Raw genomic sequence first — 22,247 nt, 5'->3', positions numbered from 1 at the left:
TCTATGTGCATATGCTATTTCTCATGCAAAGTCAAGAAGAGGCTTACCTCGCCGGGTGTTGGTGGCGCACGCCTTTAATCCCAGCACTCGGGAGGCAGAGGCAGGCGGATCTCTGTGAGTTCGAGGCCAGCCTGGTCTACAGAGCGAGTTCCAGGACAGCCTCCAAAGCCACAGAGAAACCCTGTCTCGAAAAACCAAAAAAAAAAAAAAAAAAGAGGCTTACCTCAATGCTAGAGCAACTACCGAGCTAGCAGAAAACCCTGGTTTGGGGGCTGGACAGGGAGGAGGAAGACAACAATTTTTAAAACTTCCCGTTTAAAGGCCACTTACCACCATAGAGACTCAGGAACCTATAAATGCAGCCCAAGGCAAAGCCTGCTTTAGGTGCAATGCTGTAGACAACATTCAAGTCTTTGCACATGCTGGGCAAGCCACTGAACTAATCCTCCACCCAGGGCCAGATCTTTCATAGTACCTACATAGCTCACCTCCTCCTCAGAATCTCCCTTAAAGATGCATACACTACTTCATATGTGAAGTAGCATATTCACAAAATTACTTTTGTAGCATTATGTTATAACAAAAAGAATGGAAATGACCCACATACCACCCATCATCCCAAACTAGTTACACAAACTACAGCATACTCCTCAAAGTAATGGGAGCCCTTTGGGAACTGATAATGCAAAATGATCACATTATATTTTACATTAAAATAGGTAAGATTCAGGGACTAGACAGATGGCTCAGCAGTTAAAACACAGAGACCTGGATTTAATTCCTAGCACCCATATGGTGACTCACAACTGTCTATAACCACAGTTCCAGGGGATCCAATGCACTTTTCTGGCTTCCCCATGGAAGAAAAAAAAAAATACACATAATTTTTAAAGGTTCAAACTATGCATGATAGAGCATGCCTTTAATACTGGCACTCATGAGGCAGAGGCAGGCAGATCTCTGAGAGTTTGTTCAAAGCCAAGCTATATAGCAAGTTCCAAGCTAGCAAGGACTCCACAGTGAGACCCTCATCTCAAAACAACTACAATAATAACAAAAACATTAGTAATAAGAAATTATGTGAACATAGAAAGAAAGAGAATGCACAACTGTAGAACAAGAGCCTTGCATTTTATTTTGCACTATGCACTTTATGGTTCATACCACACATACATATAATCTACTTTAAAATGTGTCAAGTACTGATGGCCTCTCCTTCAGTCTTAAGTAATTAAAGTTAAAGTAGCATGTAATTAAAAAGTTAAGTTAAAAATCCCTCAAGAGGGGGCTGGAGAGATGGCTCAGAGGTTAAGAGCACTGACTGCTCTTCCAAAGGTCCTGAGTTCAATTCCCAGCAACCACATGGTGGCTCACAACCATCTATAATAAGACGTGGTGCAGGCAGAATACTATATGTATAATAAATAAATAAATCTTTTAAAAATGTATATTAACTCACTTCATTTAAAAAATCCCTCAAGAAAGTATGAAGAAATAAATAAGCAGCTAGAAACACTTGATACTCTTTGCAGAGGACCCATGTTCAGTTAGTTCCAGAACCCATGTGGCAGCTCATAACCATCTCTAACTCCTCTTCTGGCCTCCACAGGCACTACACACATGCAATACATATACATATAGGCAAAACACCCAAATACATAAAATTAAAAATAAATCTTTTTTTTTTTTTTTTTGGTTTTTCGAGACAGGGTTTCTCTGTGGCTTTGGAGGCTGTCCTGGAACTCGCTCCGTAGACCAGGCTGGCCTCGAACTCACAGAGATCCGCCTGCTTCTGCCTCCCGAGTGCTGGGATTAAAGGCAAAATAAATCTTTTTTAAGTCCCCTAAAGAATGGTGAAATTGAGGCCAGCATAAACTACACAGGGAAACTCAAAATTAACTTCCTGAAGGAAGTGCTGCACTAGAGACCAATACAGCATCTCAATTATTCTAACACAGCTAATTTTGACTCCAGCACTGGGACAGCTGTTTCTGTAACTGACAAGTAGGTAAAATAGCTGGCTTGTATTTAGGCTTCATGTTGTGATGTTAAAAGTCTTTAAAAATACCAGAGCTAGGAAAAGGAAGAGGCACTCAGAACTGAGGCTGGTGAGGAGGGCAGCATCTCTTTTCTGTCTCTGCTCAAGTGACTTTTCTCTTGGTTTAATAACCAGGTGTAGAACTGAAATTGTACGAATGAATCAAGGATGTGCAGTGACTTTTTGCAAATACTTTAAAAACTGTGCCTTGGGCTGGAGAGATGGTTCAGGGGTTAAGAGCACTACCCATTCTTCCACATGGTGGCTCACAACCATCTGTAATATGGTTGGTATCCTCTTCTAGCCTGTAGGGTTACATGCAGGCAGAACACTGTATACATAACAAATAGATACATCTTTTTTTAAAAGTACAAAAAACTGTGCCTCTATTATCAGCCAGTTAGAGTAAGAGAGAAGATGGCAACTGAATATGATGGTGTCATCTGGAACTGGGAACAGGAACCAGGAGGCTGTTAGGAAATCAGGGTGAGAGAGGTGTAACCATACCTCCTGGCCTACATCACAGCCCATCCCTGTACATTCCCAGACACACTCTGTGTTTGACTAATCTCATAATTCTATTAATAAAAGTCAGCTATACCAAGGCAAAGTCTCCCAAATTTCTCTATTTGGTGAGCTCACAATAATATTACATATAGATTCCTCTACCCTTAGATTTTCTCATCTCTAGGCAAATCAAATTCATTGTTACTCTCAGGCAGCATAGTTTATTCTTTCTCTCCTCATCTTGAGCTCTACTACAGTATCACCCATCCTGAGGAAGAAAGCAAGCATCTATCTACCCAAGACAAGAGAAAAATCTATAACTAATAATTATTTCTCAATTTCCACGCTACTAAAACCAATCCTTAAACTCTGTATAACTGTTACAATAGCACCCCCCCAATCACTTTGGCTCACTTTTATCCCTGTCCACTAAGATCCAAACAGATCTCTGTCTTCAGTCTCTTTCTTCACTGTGCATCCACTTGCCAAGCTAACTTCCCAAAATACCAATTCACTTGTGCTATCTTTTCTACTTCAAGAACAGAAAGAAAATAAAATGAAAGTAATGACGCAGTAGACTAAAAACAAGCTCCACTGAACATGTTGTAATGCAAGGAGAATGTACTATAGGGTATGTGGTCCTACGAGTATGCTCCTATTTACAGCAAACTCCATGGTCAAGTTACATAAACTTAGTAAGTCAACTATCTCCTTAAGAGTAGAAAATGGACAGAAAACGGGTCACAGCAATGACAAAGGAACTCATGCAAAACCAGGAGCCAGGGCTGGGGAAATAAATGGCCCAGAGGAAAAATTCTTGTCCTACAAGCTGGAGGAGGGGCATCAGATTCCCAGCACAAGTGGGTGTGGCCTTCCAAGACTAGGGAGGTGGAAACCAGATCCTTGGAGCAAGCTGGCTAACTAAAACTAAGACTAGCCAATACATGAGTTCTGGATTCAATGAAGTACACTGTAATAAGAACTCATGTAAGTAAAGTGGAGAGCAACGAATAAAGACATCTGACGTCAGCTTCCAGCCTCTGCATGAACACATAGACGTACATATGAGCATGCATATACACATGACTACACAATAATACACATACCAAAAAAAAAGGAAGAAAGAAAGAAAAAAAAAAAACTAAAACCTCGCAGACTTCTAAGTCAAAAGTACATTCAAGCTGACTATGCTAAGTAACCTAAAAGCTAATGCTCTGAAGCAGGTTGTGGTGGCACACAGCCATAACCCCAGCACTGAGTGTGAATGATGGAGGCACACAGTTCCTACCCAGCCTGGGCTACATACAAAAGCCCATCTCAAACCAAAAACAAAGAAAGGGGGTAAAAGGAAGAGTAAAGTCCAAGAAACCCCAAATGCCTTAACTAGAAAAGGGTTTGGAAAGTGAGGTTTTGCCATCAAGAAATCCACTCTACAGCAAACCAAGAAAAGTTCTCTCTACCCATCCAGCAGACATCTTAACAAATTGGGTCTATGAGGTGACCTTCTAGGCACTTTACCTACAGCAAGAGAATGTTATAGTCATTTTGGCTGGAATCTGCAGGCCCTTCTGAATTAAACTAGTATATAAAATTAGTACCTAACAAATATAACAAATGTCAGGGCAGCAGTGGTGGCCCACACCTTATAATCCGGGTACTTGAAAGGCAGAGGCAGGTGGATCTATGTGCGCTCCAGACCAGCCTTTAATCCCAACACTCTCTTGGCCTGTGAGCTGGAGGTCAGCTTACAACAGAGTGAGTTCCAGGACACCCAAAGTTATACAGAGAAATCCTGTCTTTTTATTTTAAAGAGTATACTAAGGCTGGGATATAGCTCAGTGGAGTACTTGTGTAGCATGCACAAAAGCCTTGAGTTTGATCCCCACTAACAACAACAACAACAACAAAAACAGTGTAGTTGTACATGCCTGTAATCCTCAGCATACCCAAAGTAGATACAGAAAGATCACTAGTTTGAGGCCATCCTCAGCTAGCTAGAGGGTTCAAGGCCAGCCTGAGCTACATGCACCCTGTCTCAAAAGAGAGAAGAAAATAATATACTAAACATGCAAACATATGTATTATCACTGTAAAATTATAAATTAGTTTCTGGTCTAACACAATGGCATGGTAAAGCTACTGATGTTACCCCATCCCTAGGATAAAGATGCACTTTGAACACACTGAATGGGTCAGATTTCTGAGCATGGTAAAGACATCACCTTGGATGATAACAAATTCTAAAATTACATGTCCCTATTTAAATATAAATATAAATTTCCAAAGTGTCACATACACCAGTACACTGGCACACACTTGTAACTCCAGCAATCCAGAGGACTACACAGGAAGATCACAAACTCAATGAAACCATGATTATGGGTCAAAACCCAATCTCAAACACAAAAAGCAGGAAGCAAACACTTTGACGATTACTGACTGCTATACTGAAGAGAACAGATTTCAAACATCTTGGCCATGTCAGAGTTTACCACACAGCGCTATTCTGAAAGATGATCAAACTCACTACTGGGGTTTGCTTGGGAAAGGGAGAGTCTGGATGGCTAATGGAACCTGAAGGCTAGACTTTAACAGACAGGTAGAAACAGACATTCAACAATTGCTTCCTTTTTTTGTTTGTTTGTTTGCTTGCTTGCTTTTGGTTTTTCAAGACAGGGTTTCTCTGTATTGTTTTAGAGGCTGTCCTGGAATAGCCCTATAGACCAGGCTGGCCTCGAACTCAAGAGATCCGCCTGACTCTACCTCTGGAGTGCTGGGATTAAAGGCTTGCACTACCACCATCGCATGGTCCTTTTGATTTTTTATTGAAACAGTATCACACTCTACAGTCCTGGCTGGCCTGGAACTCACAGCCAGTCTCCCAAAACTGGGGTTGTAGGCTCACGGGCTGCCACATCCAGCTTCAATGATTTCTAAAAGTAGGAAAATTGGATACAGCGTCAGAGATTTCTGCCTGTGTACCTGTGACCAGATGTTGCTCTAAACAAGAGCACAAAGGATAGAGGCACATCCTCAGAAACCTGGATTTCTCTAATCTCTCTCTTGAGCACATTACTTAACTACTCTGCATTGACGCCCTCAGCAATGAAGCACTAAGAGTTCTTATCAACAGTTTTTTCTTGCTGTTTGTTTTTGGCTTTTGAAGCAGGGTTTCTCTGTGTAGCTTTGGAGCCTATCCTGGAACTCACTCTTGTAGACCAAGCTAGCCTCGGAACTAACAGAGATCCACCTGCCTCTATCTCCCAAGTGCTGGGATTAAAGGTGTGCGCTACCACCGCCCAGCACCTCATCAGGTTATTGTAACAATGAGTTCATATCTAAAAAGTAACTCAATTTATCATCATAGAGAGCAAGTGCCCACTATCACCTGCTCTTCTTTCTGCTACTGCAGCCCACCACAACTCTAAAGGTGGTTTGGAAAATGCTTACCTAGAATATTATCAAATGCAAAGAAATCCAAACAATTCACAATATCAGTCTATAACAGAAAACTTTCAAACAGTATAGGGTGTAGGCAATCTAAAAGAAATGTTAAATAATGAAAAAGTTGTGTTTTCAAACAATGTCTACCTGTCAGGCTGACAGATTACAGGTCAAAAGAAGTGTATGCATTTGCACTATGTGCTACTTGACTAAAGCAATAAACACTAAGGAGGAATGAGAAAGATACAGGGTTGACTTCACTAGAGTTCCTTGTACACAGCACACTGCATCTTAATGTACTGTGCCTCTCTTATGCTCCTTAATTACTTTTATACTCAACCCAAGAACTGAATAAAGATCTGCTGAATTTTCAGAAAGCAAGCAGAGCACCAGAAATGACTAAAATAGTATGCTACTAGTTTATGTCAACCTGTTACAAGTCAAAATCACTGGACAGGAAGGAGCTTCCACTGAGAAAAATACCTCAGATAAAATAGGACTGTTGGCAAGTCTGTCTGGCTTTTCCTTTTTTTTTTTTTTTTTTTTGGTTTTTTGAGACAGGGTTTCTCTGTATTGCTTTGGAGACTGTCCTGGACTCACTCTGTAGACCAGGCTGGCCTCAAACTCACAGAGATCCGCCTGCCTCTGCCTCCTGAGTGCTGGGATTAAAGGCGTGTGCCACCAACGCCCAGCTTTCAGGGCCTATTTTTAATAGTAATTTAAAAAGAGCCATTCAACAGCATGAACCGGTGACTTTTTCTTAATTAGTGATTGATGAGGGAAGGCCCAGACCATTGAGAGTGGGGCTACTTCACACTGGTAGTCCTGGGTTCTATAGGAAAGCAGGCTGGACACATAATAATAATAATAAAGGCTGGGGATTGGTTAATCCCAGCACTCAGTAAGCAGATGCAGGCAGATCTTACTGAGTTAGAAGCCAGCCTGGTCTACAAAGCAAGTTCCAGGACAGCCAGGACTATTACACACAGAAACCCTGTCTCGAAAAACCAAAATATGGAGGGATGGAGGGATGGGAGGAATGAAGGGATGGGAGGAATGAAGGGATGGGAGGGAGGGAGGGATGGGAGGAATGAAGGGATGGGAGGGATGGGAGGAATGAAGGGATGGGAGGGAGGGAGGGATGGGAGGAATGAAGGGATGGGAGGAATGAAGGGATGGGAGGGAGGGAGGGATGGGAGGAATGAAGGGATGGGAGGGAGGGAGGGATGGGAGGAATGAAGGGATGGGAGGGATGGAGGGATGGGAGGGAGGGAGAGATGGGAGGGAGGGAGCTGAGAAAGCCATGAGGAACAAGCCAGTGAGCAGCATCCCTCCATGGCCTCTGCATCAACTCCTGCCTCCAGGCTCTGCCCTGACTTCCTTCAATGAGGAACAGTGATGGAGATGTAAAGCAAATAAACCCTTTCCTCTCCAACTTTTGATCTTGATATTTCATCACAGAAATAGTAACCCTGACTAGGAAAAAATACCAAGCCAAACCACGAACAGCATGTATTCTTCAAGTGAAGATCCACTGTGAGGAGCTGAGGAGAGACAGCTCAGTCAATGAAGTGCCTGCTGCACAATCATGAGGACCTGAGTTGAATCATATAAACTAAAACAACATCAAAGGGCTGAAGAGATGGCTCAGTAGTTAAGAGCATTGGTTGCTCTTCCAGAGAACCCTGGTTCAATTCCCAGTACCCACATGGCAGCTCGCAACTGTGTAACTCCAGTTCCCTCACACAGACATACATGCAGCCAATACACCAATTTACCTAAAATGAAAGTTAATTATTTTTTAAAACACCGAAAATAAATAAAAGTCCCCTCAAAGCCTGAAGTGGCACACATATCTGATCATTTGTCTGCTGCCCTGTGTAGCAGAATCAGTAAGCTAGAGTTCATCAGGAGACTCTGTCTTAAAAACAGGAAGGAAGAGCTACTGAGAAAGACACTGGCCATCAACCTGGCCTCCACATAACCCTCACCCATGCAACATATACAATGAGCATCCACATACACCCACACACACTCTCTGTCTCTCTGTCTCTGTCTCTGTCTCTCTCTCTCTGTCTCTGTCTCTCTGTCTCTGTCTCTCTCTCTCTGTCTCTCTGTCTCTCTCTCTCTCTCTCTCTCTCTCTCTGTCTCTCTTAAAAAAAAAAGTGAAAATCCAAAGGCTTAAGTTCAAGCTTCTCTGGACATAAAGGTCCAAGCCTGAATTCAGCTCTACCATTTATTAGTTGTACTCCTCAGTACTTCTTTCTGAGCCTCATTCCACTATCTAAAATCCAAGTGAAGCCCGTACCAATAAAAACCCACGCCCAGTGCCTACTGACAGTGCCAAGATGTTAGCAATGCTCCAACAGCAGCTATGGAGCTCATCTTCCTGGGAAGAGCCTCTAGAGTCCTCAAGACAGACTGCTGCTTTACATGGGATCTGCAAAAAATAACCTGGCCTGGCAGCAACAATAAAGCACAGAAGAAAATGTCTCAAAATGGTTTTATGAACTAACTCCCCAGAACCCCTCAAATCCCTGTTACTCTCTATTGAGGTTCAGGCTAAATAGTTAAGCTATAGCTGTACTGCTTACATTTACAGTTTTTGGGTTTTTTTGTTGTTGTTGTTGGTTTTTTTTTTTGGTGGTGGTGTTTTTTGTTTTATTTTGTTTCTTTTGCTTTTTCGAGACAGGGTTTCTCTGTATAGTCCTAGCTGTCCTGGAACTCAGTCTGTAGACAGGCTGACCTTGAATTCACAGAGATCCAATGGCCTCTGTCTCCCAGGTGTTGGGATTAAAGGCGTGTCACCACACCGCCCCCGACCACTTATACAGTTTTTACAGCCCCTTCACTGACCCACATACACACTATACTAAGCACAAATATCCAACTTATCTTCCGTTCCCCAGCAAAGGAAAAAGAAAAGGTGAGTCACAATACCTAACTCTAACAAGACTTTTTTAAAGTTTCTTTCAGTGAGTCCCACAAAACAACACAACACAGGGTGAGTCGAGGCTTACCTGGAAGTACTCTGCACTTCAGATCCACCACTGACTGAACGGGACATCCCCTTTCAGACTAGTCTGAGAAAAGACAGCGGTCAAGCATCTTCCAAGACTGTATCCAGCTTTCTTCAACAAAATCCCAAACATGCACTTCGGTAACTGTTGAAAGACAGAGAGCAATCCATACACCCACCATGGCACCAGCAGCAAACAGCCACCAAGAATGGAAGAAAGGCGGATGGATGGATGGATGGATGGATGGAATGGTGGATCTGAGGCACAGACCTTGGACATGAAGGGCCTGGGGCAGTAACCCTCAACCCAGCATTGAGAGAAGGATTCTACATGACAAATAATGAAATACAGCTAATGTTAATATTTACTCATGATAAATAGCATACAATCTACAAATGAGAGCAACTAAAAACTCACTTAACCATCCAACATAAACTGCCCCCGATCAAAATGAAAATAAGTGAGGGTTCAAAAATCTCCCAATATTTACTGACACACCTATCAAAGAAATCTGGTTTGCTGCTGAAAAGGCATCAAACCTACATATATTACTCAAATCCTTGATATCCAACCAGAATACAGATCATTCTTAACCATGACAGGTTCACTAGAGGCAATACCCCACAACGCTGATCATCAGGTAAACCAAAGAGACAATAAAGAACATTAATAATTTACAAGATGATATCCATAAACATTACAGCCCATCCAAATTCTATTAACATTCTTTTTCTACCATGAGTTTTCCCGCTAGACTGCAGATCCTAACAAACTATAACAAAAAGAGAACAGACACTAAACAGGATGGACAGAGAGAACATGAAGACTCAATATGCCTCTGCAGTATTAAATACCTATGGGCAGCTGATGGGCATATTTAATTCAAGAATGTCTCCCAAGTCCCTTCTATGGGAGGTGAAGCCATGCCATTTTTATAAAGAACAACTGCCACTGAGGATAAGGGTCAGAAAACCCATGATTTTCAGGACAGAAGACACAAATACTCTCACAAGGCTTTAAGGCAACGAGAAAACTCCAGATTATTCCACATTCAAAGGCCCATTACCAAAAAGAGGCATGCAATTGCAAGGTTCCAAGCATTAATGTCATAGCAAAACACATCATAAAGGTGCCTTAGTTCCCTTTTAGCAGCAAGCAAGTTCCTGATAAAGAATTTCTAACCCTTCTGAACTCTGACTTCTAAGATGCAGCAACAGTCCACAGGGGATGAAGACAGTCATGCTGACTATAGCACTCTGGACACTGAAGGAACTGAATGCCTATCTGAGGGACTGCACCACAGTGATCAGATGCAAACACTGCAGTTCTCACAACTTAAAGAAAGCACGAAAGTGAAGCTCCATGCCAAAAAAAAAGTTCAAGTTGTTCCTCACTAGTTGATGTTACTGAGTCAAGAATGAATTGAAGGCTGAGGAGGTGACTCACTTGGCAAAGGGCTTGCCTAGCATTCAAAGTCCTCGGGAAGTGGTCCCCAACCTTCTCAATGCTGTGACCTTTTAATACAGCTCCTAATGTTGTGCTGATCCCCAACCATAAGATTATTTTCATTGCTACTTCATAACTAATTTTGCTACTGCTATGAATTGTAATGTAAATATCTGTGTTTTCTGATGGGTTAAGGCAACTCCCATGAAAGGGTCATTCAATCCCCAAAGGGTTCTTGACCCACAGGTTGAGAGCTGCTGTCCTAGGGTCTGTCCATGTCACTTCATTAACCTGGTGCACATCCTTGTAAGGCCAGGATTCCAGATGTAGAAGCTAGAGTATCAGGAGTTCAAGGGCATCTGTGGCTACATAGCAAATTCAAGGCCAGCCTGCAATACATGAAACCTTGTCTTAATTAATTAAACTGGAAATCCCGGTGTGACAAAAGTATCCAGTGAACTATGCTGGTAGCTAGTTGCTAAAACAAAATACTCTCCTTCTTCAAAATGCAACTTCCATCCACGCTGCAGGACAGGACACAGCAAACAAGCACTTGCCCAGCCAACTCAAAGTTTCTCACAGTATTCAACCCTCTGGCCTTTCCTTATACTGGTGAGTTAATTTTTCACCCTTCCCTTCAAAAGAAGAACCTCTCAAATGCCTAGCGGGCAGCAAGCTTTGAGGAAGATTAACAGGTGAAGGCTAAGAAAGTGAGGACTGACTTCTCCCTGTCTCTTCTCAGACAACCAAAGTATAACTTTTTGTCAGTTCTTAAAAGCAGCTAAAGGCTCTCTCACCTTGGCTCCTTAAAAAGTCCACAGGTGTTATGTAGAGGCCACAATTAGGCTCTTCCTTCTGTCGAGAGGCTTCTCCCACATCCACAGTATCTGCACACTTCTCCACTCACAAGCTAGCAAGTTTCCCCTTTTTCCCTACATTTTTCTGCTAAAGTCCCAAATTCTACCTCACTGCACTCTGGCCTGTGAAGAAGGCCTTTATGTTGCCTAACCATGAGAGGGAATTTCCTAAACAATCTTCCTGCTGACACAGAACTCTACACAAAACTTAACATTTGTTAAAACAGTAAAGCCAAGGTTAGAGACACCACCTGGATTGTCAGGTCCTCCTAGTCTGTCTCTCATTTGCCTACAAAGACAAACTTCCTGTTAAGCAATTGTGATCAAGCAGAAACTTAACAGAAGGTAACAAGCTCATTCTTGACCAACAGGTTTTCCCCCATTGTCAACTAATTCAATTAATAATTCAACCCGGAAGGAAAGCTTGCTATTCAGTTAATGGTCAAAATCACCTGGTGCTTTGCCAAGAATCAAAACTCTTCATTTCAAAGAACCCCATAAACCAATGAAACATTATTCAGAATATTCAATGCTCACATACACTAACCACCAGTCTCTTTCTACTGGGATACCCAACACAGGGCTGGGATGGAGGTAGGGATTGTCTCTGTAGCTGCGGCAAAGGTCTGATTGGACCAGCTACACGTTCCCACTACACATCATGGTACCTCTCCCATATTTTCCAAACCATTGTGGACAGTGTAAAATGTTATTATTTCCATCAAAGAATGATTCATCCCATCTATGGGCTAAAAGCAACTGAACATTAGGCATCTAAAAATAAATGTACATACATGTATATAGCTTTACGAATAAACGCATGCACAAATCATGAGGGAAAAAAAGCTAATTTTTCTCACACCATCTGTTCTGATTTTGCTTTATAAGATGTAGGTTCCTGAAGGCTTGCCATGGTGGCACACACTTAAAATCCTAGCACTTGGGAAGACTCAACAGGAGGACATAGAGTTTGAGCCAGCCTGGGCTATATAGTAAATTCAAGGCTAATCTGAGTTATGAAGTGAAAGCCTGTCTCAAAGTTTTTAAAGCAAATAAAAAAAATTTATAAATAAAAAAAAATCAGGGTGTGAAAGATGGTTCCACTGGTAAACCACATTGCCATGTAAGCTTAGCAATTCAAGGTCAATCCCTGGGAGCCACAAAATGTGGGCAGAAATGACTCCACAAAGTTGTTCTCTGACCTCCACACAAACACCATGGCATTCACAACACTTGCTCTCATACACACAGTCACACACAGTAAGTCACATACACACTGGCACACACAAATATACTTCATGCATATGCATACACAGCAATAAAATGTTTTTTAAAAAGAAGCATCCATCCAGGTGTTGTGGTATACACCCATAATCCTAGCACTAGGGAGACAGACACAGGAAGACTATGAGTTTGACTATGGTCTGGACAACTTAATAACACTCTCAAATATTAAAATTAAAAAGGGACCCTACACTTGCAGGTAGTTAGTAATGCTGTCCTCTCTGCAAAGTCAATTCATATACAAGTCTTCCAAATAGTTGAGAAAGATAGCCGGGTTTCTGTGTGTACAGTTAGCCACAACAAAGCTTCCTCTAAGGTCACATGGCAAGTGCACAGCTGTGATAGAAAATCAGGGCTTTCACCCTGCAGCCTATGCCCTTTCTCCTAGTTAAATCACAATTTTTTTAAGGTCAGGAAACCCTTGCAGCTTATCAACTGTTCTCACCAACAGACAGAAAAATATCGTGGCTTCCTCATTTCTTGACTAATCACCAGTCTAGGATGCTTTTAAGTCAATCTGTATATATGTAGGTCTGTACATAATGGTTAAATGTCTATCCAAGTCATGTGAGCCACACACCAACTTCCATTTTCCCTCACCAGTCCTCTTCTTTTATGTACATCTTTGTGTTACAGCTATTAGAGGAAAATCTTAAAAGGTATCATAGTACTAAAAACCCCTAACATTAATTTAAATTAATAAACAGCCACCAGCACCACACACTTAGCACCCAGTGAAGGAGTAAAAGGATCATAGCTGTTAACTTCTGGCATGAGTGTTTCGACACAATTGCAATTCTGCGTAACATTCAGAATAATGTATAGGCTCCATAAAGTTAAGGTTGTTAGGAGAATTTGTAACAGGTGCAGTTTCCCAGACATGAAGATGGCTAAGATACAGAGAAGAGGTCACCATTGAACCAACAGCTATTACAAAAGCGCACTGTGTACGTGAAGAAGCTGTGGCCAGAGGAAGGGCCACAAGAAGACCTTATCATTCAATGGGGACACAAACACGTAACTACCGTATAAGCATAGACTACTCATTTAAGGATTGGTCTACAAACATTGTGCTAAGCAGCCAAACAAGATAGTATCTGCCAGCACCATACAAACTGACATCAAAGAGGTGGCCTCCATTATGTCTCCTGGGCTGACAGAGGTTTATCAGCATAAGCAGAAGGGAAGATTGCTGAGATGTGACCTAAGCCAATTTGGCCAGAGGCTGCTCAAGGATGGAGTTCCTTCAGTAAACAGCAGCTGCCTTCAAAAGATGTACTCAAGGCGGTTTCTATGAGTCTGACAACAGAAGAGTGTGAGCAGAGTATGCAGAACCAGGATCCCTTGACTCTGGCTGAGTATAGCAGAGGAAGAAAGCAGGAAGAAAGGCTGAAGGGAGACAGATTCAAAGAGAAAGGAAGTGGAGGAGGCAAGCGGATTGGAAGTGGGATGGAAGCAGAGTCAGCAGGCCTAGAAAAGCAGGCCACAGACCCAAAAGCACTGCCCAATGGCCACATGTGTTTGGGTCTAGGAACTTAAGTGTCAATGACCTGGTGAGTATTCTGAGCTAGATCTCTACTTAAAGGACAGACTACAGCAGTCCGGGCCATCCTTGTCAAATCTGAAGGACATTTAGCCTACTGCAAATCCTTAGACAGATTATATATTAGAGCCAAGGCTTCTTTAGACAGGTCAAAGATCCCATAAACAAACACATGTGGTTTATATCATTTGGGCCTGAAACCCACATCTATTTATGCTCATTTGGTGAGTTAGCAGCCACCAGAGAGCAATGAGGGGATAGCTGCAGACAGGTAATTTCTTGATAGATTCACTAAAAAATCTGATTTGCCTCACTAAGGAAAAGAACTGAACCAAAAAACAGAGAAACAATTTACCTATCAGTTTTTCAGCCTGCCTATACTTTTTTTTTTTTTTTTTTTTTTTTTTTTTTTTTGGTTTTTCGAGACAGGGTTTCTCTGGCTTTGGGGGCTGTCCTGGAACTCACTTTGTAGAACAGGCTGGCCTCGAACTCACAGAGATCCGCCTGCCTCTGCTGGGATTAAAGTCGTGCGCCACCAACGCCCGGCTCTGCCTATACTTCTTAATAAGGACCACTATATTTTAATCTGTCTACTTCATTCACTTAAGAAATGTAAAACAAGGGCTGGAAAGATGACTCAGCGGTTAAGAGCAATGGCTGTTCTTCCAAAGGTCCTGGGTTCAATTCCCAGCACCCACATGGAAGCTCACAACTGTCTGTAACTACAGTTCCAAGGGATCCAACACCCTCACAAAAACATGAATGCAGACAAAATACCAATGCATAGAAAATAAAATTTAAAAAAGAGATAAAAACAAAAGGAAATGACTCATGTAATGTCCCTCGCAGAGAGAACTCTTTCAACAGCTAGTAACACAGCAGCAGAACCAGTCAAGTTTCACTCAAATCCATGAGGCAGAATTATCAGCCTTAAACTTTTTTTGTTTGTTTTTTCAAGACAGAGTTTCTCTATGTAGCCCTAGTTGTCCTAGAACTCACTTTGTAGACCACACTAGCCACAAACTCAGAGATATGCCTCCCTTTGCTGGGACTAAAAGTGTGGGCCACCATCTAGCTAATCCTTAAACTTCTTTAAAATTACCCTTATTTATATGCTGAATGCATGTGTTGGTGTGGGAGATGCTTTCTGGAGTTTTGTTCTCTCCTTCCTCTATGAGTCCTACGGAATGAAACTTAGGTAGGTAGTTGGGCTTGTTGGCTGCCACCCTTACCCCACTGGCTGTGTTCTTAAACTGTTAGCAGCATTTTGCTATCTTTTCATGGGAGAAACTAGCCATCTCTCTGTCAATCTGCAGCTCTTATGAATGCTTCCTAAGGAGTGCCTATACATCAGCTCATGCTCCCAATTCCATGTGATGCACTGAATTGTGGTGCAGTTTGCATTCTTTCCAGTGAAATCTGAAAACCAGACACACAGCCTGGTGAACTCTGACTATTTCCAAAATGGATCACTGCTGTTCTAACTTACCCATAATAAAGCATTGTTACAAAGAAGTTTAACAAACAGGTTCATAAAGCTGGCCCAGCACTGGGTCAGTAAAAGCCATGAAAGTCACATGGCAATTAAATTATTCACTATCAGCAACTATGAATCCACCGTCTCTATCAAAGAGTTCATTTATATCCAGGGGTTGGTGACTACCCCAGCACTAGGGAGGCAGAGGCAGGCCAATCTCAGTGAGTTCAAGGCCAGCCTGGTCTACAGAGTGGATTCCAGGACAGCCAGGACAGTCAGGGCTGTGACACAGAGAAACCCTGCTTCAAAAAAGCAAAAACAAAAAGTTCATTTATCACCTTTGCTGAGGACAGTGGCACAGACACAATCCCAGCATGTGGAGGGCAGAAACAAAAGTACTGGGAATTCAGGGCCGGTTTTAGCCAGAAAGTTCCAGGCCAGTCTGGGCTAAATGCAATGACCCTAGAAGAGGGCAGGGCGTTGGTAAAGGGAGTTAAAAAGAGGGGTGAGGCAGGTAAGAGAGGAAAGAGCAGAAAAGAAGAAAATGGAGGGAGGGCGAGAGCACTCTTAAGGTCTTTATTAAAGTTAGAATGCCAGAGACTTGCAAGCACCTTTGGCAGACCCAGGCCTCAAGTAGGGATAAAAGCCACAAAGTGGGGAATTGAATTTTGAAACTTCCTTCTCCTCCGACCATCTCATTGCTAGGGATAGTGTGTATTAGAGTAAACTATAGGTGTAGTCTCCACTATAACTAGCTTTAATTTCTCCCAAATGTATAAAATAAGACAAAAAAATGGACTGGAGGGAAGTAGTTTAATCGCAGAGCAGTTGCCCAGAATGAGCCAAGCTTGGCTCTGAGCACTGTATTTGTTTTTGTTTTTTGTTTTTTGTTTTTTTTTTTTTGTTTTTCGAGACAGGGTTTCTCTGTGGCTTTGGAGGCTGTCCTGGAACTCGCTCAGTAGTCCAGGCTGGTCTCGAACTCACAGAGATCCGCCTGCCTCTGCCTCCCGAGTGCTGGGATTAAAGGCGTGCGCCACCAACGCCCGGCTGTTTTTTGGTTTTTTTTTTGTTTTGTTTTGTTTTGTTTTTGTTTTTCGAGGCAGGGTTTCTCTGTATTGTTTTGGAGCCTGTCCTGGAACTCGCTCCGCTCGGTAGACCAGGCTGATCTCGAACTCACAGTGGCTCTGAGCACTGTAAAAAGAAATAGAAAAAGGTATCTAGTGGCTCACACCTGTAACCCCAGTACTCAAGAGGTTGCCAACATGAGTACTGCCATGAGTCTTACCAAGTGTAAGAGGAAAAGATGCACCAAAATCAAAGTAGAAGGTTGACAGTTAAGAACTGAAGATGAGCCAGGCGTTGGTGGCATGCCTTTAATCACAGCACTCAGGAGGCAGGGGCAGGTGGATCTCCGTGAGTTCGAGGCCAGCCTGGTCCACCAAGCGAGTTCCAGGCTAGCCTCCAAAAAAAATATAGAGAAACCCTGTCTTGAAAAACACAAAACAAAAGCAAAAACAAAAAAAGAACTGAAGATGACACAAAGCCAGTTTCCTCTTTGTATGCTTTATATGGCAGTACAATCTAGAAGAACACACAAGTTATCTTGTCAACCATCAAGTACCAAACTCACACAGGCACCATAATCACAAATATCCAAGTCCAGAAGATTCACAAAAATTTGAAATATTTTATGCCCTAGGCTTTCAAAATACCATCATCAATTTAACCAGTTCTCCTCCTTCAATCACTGACATCATTATTAAATGAATTTTCAGCCAGTTTCTGGAAACCGTATTTGAAATGTGGCTAATACAACAAGCCAGATGCACCTAGGTTTTAAAGGCATTCTGACCTGCCCATTAATGCTAGACTTCTTGAACAGTAACTAAGCACTTGACTATCTATTGCACTAAAATAAGCACCTACGGTTCATGGAAAAGGTTGCCTAGGGGTGCTAACAGATATCACCTTTGAAGGGGAAAAAAAAAATCTTTAAAACCACACCTTTAATCCCAGCACTGTGGGAGGCAGAGGAAGGCAGATGTGTGTGAGTTCAAGGCCAGCCTGGTCTACGTATATTGAGTTCTAGGATGGGCTCCAAAGCTACAGAGAAACCCTGTCTTGGGGGGGGGGGGAATCTAACTTTCTACATCCTCAGGCTGACATCTCAATCCACACAAGGTCTAAACCACCAATCAGGATTCAGGGTTCTAAGCTTGTGCTCCAGCACTGAGGTTACCCCAGCCAGCACCCAAAACAAACCTTTTTGGTGATAAGCACAGAAAACAAGGAAGGAAATGTGGGGCAGAGGCTTTCTTTAGTCACATACGAAAAGCCATGTCTTCCTTGGATTACACTGTATTTCTTCTAACTCTTTTGAAGAAGACATTTTGGTTGTTTGAATTGAATGTGTTTTAGTATGAAGCACTAGCCACACTGAAAGTTGATACACTGTTTAACAAGATGGAACATAAGAGTGAAAGTTGATACACTGTTTAACAAGATGGAACATAAGAGTATCCTGGGCTACACGGTGGACTAGGTTGTCTCCAGAGACTTCAACAGTGACTCCCACTCTTTCACCTTTGATGCTAGGGCTGGTATGACAATGAATTCCACTACAGCAAAAGGGTGGTGGACCTCATGGCCTCCAAGGCCTCCAAGGAGTAAAGAGCCCACCCTGGACCATCCACCCCCAGCAAGGACTCGAGCAAGAAATGCCCTGGCTGCTGAGAAGTCCCTGTCCAACAGCTCCCATACTCATCATCTCCCTAAGTTTCCATCCCAGACCCCCAGAATAAGGAGGGGTTTAGGGAGCCCTACTCTCTTGAACACCATTATTAAAGTTCACTGAACCCAAAAGGAAAAAAAAAAAGATGGAACATGTCTGAAATTACTTTGCCAAAACAGAGGTCAGCAAGATGGCTCAGCCAAAGGTATTTATTTGATCATACAAGCCTGACAACATGAGTTCAATTCCCTGTACCCACATAAAGACAGGAGAGAACTGGCTGCAAAGTTGTCCTCGGACCACCAAATGCCCACTGTGGTATATTCGATCATTCACAACAATACATAAATAACAACGTTTAAAAGCTATTTTGTCAAAATAACCCACTTCACAAGTTGCCTAGACTCCTGATGCTGAAAATGAAACATTCCTCAGTACCTAAAAATCAACATCTCACAAATGACAGAATCCCTTCAAACACACATACACCCCAAATCTACCAGAGGTTTCTTTTCCTCCTAATTTTCAACAAGTCCAGTTCTGCTCGTTGTGCAGAGGCCAGCAGACATGACACTACCTCTGTATTTATTTTATGCTACTATACTTCCATTTTAAAATGTATACCTCAACTCCCTGGATAACCTCATCCACAGAAACCATGAGGCTATCCGACAGACTTTCAGAATCACCATTTATTATTTATAGCATTAAATGGGGGAAGTGGCTCTGATGTCACCAACCCTACCCAGTGGAATCACTGACTCAATAACCATGTTCACACTGGAGAAAATCGACGAGGAAAACGTTCAGTACATCTTTCACCTTTCCTTGCTACCACGGGGCTGATACTAGTTGTTACTATATTAGAAGAGATACAAAGAAACTAACAACGGTTTCACAGGAAGAAGCCCTTTGTATGTCCATTTGCAAAAGCTGATTTCCTCCCAACTCTCCTGAGCCCAGCTTGATTTCCCTCACGTTTAAATTGGTAGGTAATACCAGCCATACTTTATTTCTTCCACCAATAAGCAAAGTCTTCACTTCTCCCAGACACTCACTCATAGTCCTGTTTCCAAAACCCCCTCTGGCACCAACTCTGAAGTCAGAGAGAGAGGTTAGGGGTGTCCGGGGAGATCAGTACAGTCTGACTACCAATGGTTTCTAACAGTAAAAGGGATCGTTACTTCTCCGTGGGTCAAGAATTCACCTCTATTTTTTTCTTTCCTTTTCAAGAGCGGGTGGCGGTAATGAGGGCTACCCCTTCACCCACCCCTCTCATTTCCCACATGGTTAAGTTATGGTTTCCCTTTCCTGGGGGATGGAATCCAGAGTACCTGGTGCCTTGCTATACAAACATCCTTCACGGCAGGGTAGGAAACCCTTTGTCCAAGAAGCCTGACACCACAGGGGCCCAGAAAAGAGGCCCCTTATCCTGTAAGCCTCAGACTCCAGGGAACCCCCAACATCCCAGCCCTACGAGGCCTATCTTGGCATACACACAGCTATAACTTGGGGAGAAGGTCTTGAGAGCCCCCCTAAACTTCCCTCCCCCCCTTGCGCCTAGGTTACGGAGGCCGAAGCGGCCCCAACTGGTCTCGGACTCCCTCCAACCACCATCACCCTCGGCTTGAGAGCGCAGCCGGGAACCGATGCGGGCCTGCCCGGAGGAATGGGAAGGGAAAAGAAATCCCCTTCTAAAAAGAGAGTGCAATGGCAAGGCGAGAGTGAGCGGAGGCTCCCGGAGGAGCGAGGCAGGGGCGCCCGAGACTGGTCGGAGCCCGGCAAGGGGGGAGGGGGCGCGGGGAGCGGAGTCCGGGCCGGCCCGGGAGCGCGAGGCGTTAGCAACGAGCCACAGCAGGGGACTGGCCGGGCCCGGGCGGCGGGGAACGAAGGCTGGCCTGGCACGGACGCCGAGGTGGGCAGGCCCCCGGGCCGCCGGACGGCCGGAAGAACGGAGGGCCAGTGGGCCGCACTCACCATGAGCTCGATGGTCTTGTCCTCAATCACCGAGTCGGGCTCCATGGCGGCCCCGGCGGCCCCGCCTCGCTCTCCCCGCTCAGCAGCGAACGGCCCGGGCGGAGGAGGCGGCGGCAGCGGCGGCGGTGGAGGTGGCTCTCGCACCCACTATAGCTGCCAGCCCGCCCGGGCCGCCGGCAGCTCCGCCCTCCCACTCCGCGGACGCAAGACGCGCAGCGGAGACTACAACTCCCGGCAACCACCGCGGCTCGCACGGCCTTGTGGGAGCAAGAAGCCGCCGGTTCCACTCTGCCAGGGGCTCGCCACTGGATGTTGCTCTTCGAGGACCGCAGGGCTGGAGTGCGGCACGTGCAGACCTGGAGACTCAAGGGCTTCCTTAGGGCAGGGCCTCGTGAGTGCCGCAACTACTTGTCCCAGAAATCCCCGCGCAGGAGGTCTCCTTCCGGCTGGTCGTTCCTGACTTCCTGGCAGCCCAGGGCTGCCCAGACCCGGACGGAAACTCGGAGGCAACTCCTCACTTGTCTGCGTTCTTTGCGGTGCGACCGATTTCCGCACATGCGCTGTGGGTGTCTGCAGTGCCTACTCGTCGTCTAGGTGGTTGAGTCGCCGCTATATATGTGTTGCATCTGGTAGGGACAGGTAGTGGAGACTGGTGAGTCCCAGGTGCACTAGGAATGGTGGGAGGGGGCCCGAGAGCCCGAGGTCACAGCCAAGGGAAGATGGACATCTCAAGAGGAGGAGTTTGGAGACTGAGTTGGGAAACAGGTGTATTAAGATCTGCTGCACTGCCGGGCGTTGGTGGCGCACGCCTTTAATCCCAACACTCGGGAGGCAGAGGCAGGCGGATCTCTGTGAGTTCGAAACCAGCCTGGTCTACAAGAGTTATTACCAGGACAGCCTCCAAAGCCACAGAGAAATCCTGTCTCGAAAAACAAACAAAAAAATCTGCTGCCGTGACTAGGAAGAGCTAAGTCATGAGAAGGAAGCTGTTCTGAAACATTTATTTTTAAGCATTCAGTGTCTACCTAGTACTGTCCTAAGCACTGAGAATCAACTTCGAACGTAACAGTAAAGACCCCTGTACTCATGAAGCTTAATTCTAATAGAAAGACAGCAGACATTAACTAAGAGTTAGAGATGCTATGACGAAACACAACTGGAGACTTCCAGGGAACTCTGCCTCCAACTCTGTGTGACCTTCTCCACGTCTGTCGGTACCCGCGAACCAAAATTCCCCAGGAACACACTGATAGTTTAACAGGGTGGGTTAATTTCCAACTGAAGCAGAAGAGACCATGCATCGTGATGAATCGTGGAAGACTCAGTAAAAGACCTGAAATAATGTAGAAGAGGATTTGAAGAGACTCTAGCCGGGCGTTGGTGGCGCACGCCTTTAATCCCAGCACTCGGGAGGCAGAAGCAGGCGGATCTCTGTGAGTTCGAGGCCAGCCTGGTCTACAAAGCGAGTTCCAGGACAGCCTCCAAAACAATACAGAGAAACCCTGTCTCGAAAAACCAAAAAAGAAAAAAAAAGAGAGAGAGAGAGAGAGACTTTAGAGCTAGTACTGTCAGGAAGTGGACACTTCAGTCTTATCTGGGGGAAGTTGGATTGAAGCAAATTCAGTAATTGGTGACAGCCCCTCACATTAGCCAGATTCAAGTGTTTAATCTTGGTAGCTGTATGTGGCTTGGATAATGCTCATGTCTTATCTGGATTCACAAATTATGGAGTGGGTGGCCTTGGTTTTGTCTTCATCCATAAGATAAGGTCACCAGAGCCCAGTGACAGCACACGCCTTTAATCCCAGCATTTGGGAGGTAGATCTCTGTGAGTTCGAGACCACCCTGGTCTACAAAATCTAGTTCCAGGACAGCCTCCAAAGCCACAGAGAAACCCTGTCTGGGGGGGGGGGGAAGGTCACA

At 44.1% G+C, this 22,247-nt stretch overlaps 1 protein-coding gene across 6 annotated transcripts in view; it reads right to left on the bottom strand.

The window, feature by feature from the left end:
• The window catches only part of Fbxw11 (F-box and WD repeat domain containing 11), a 100,353-nt gene extending 79,595 nt beyond the window's left edge, over positions 1 to 20,758 (bottom strand). For 2 of the 6 annotated variants that reach the window (XM_005071960.4, XM_013114793.3), the window contains exon 1: positions 20,325 to 20,755. In XM_005071960.4, coding sequence (XP_005072017.1) covers positions 20,325 to 20,369 — 45 coding nt within the window. In that variant the 5' untranslated portion in view covers positions 20,370 to 20,755. Of the gene's footprint in view, positions 1 to 9,009; positions 9,154 to 20,324 lie in introns of all 6 variants that reach the window. The other 4 variants (XM_013114794.3, XM_021228315.2, XM_013114791.3 and 1 more) reach the window with 4 other exon arrangements.
• Between the last annotated feature and the right edge of the window lie 1,489 nt (positions 20,759 to 22,247).

This window comes from Mesocricetus auratus, unplaced genomic scaffold, assembly GCF_017639785.1.
Source record: "Mesocricetus auratus isolate SY011 unplaced genomic scaffold, BCM_Maur_2.0 Super-Scaffold_100007, whole genome shotgun sequence".
Classification (NCBI taxonomy): Eukaryota; Metazoa; Chordata; class Mammalia; order Rodentia; family Cricetidae; genus Mesocricetus; species Mesocricetus auratus.
This window is presented reverse-complemented; position numbering and strand designations above follow the sequence as displayed.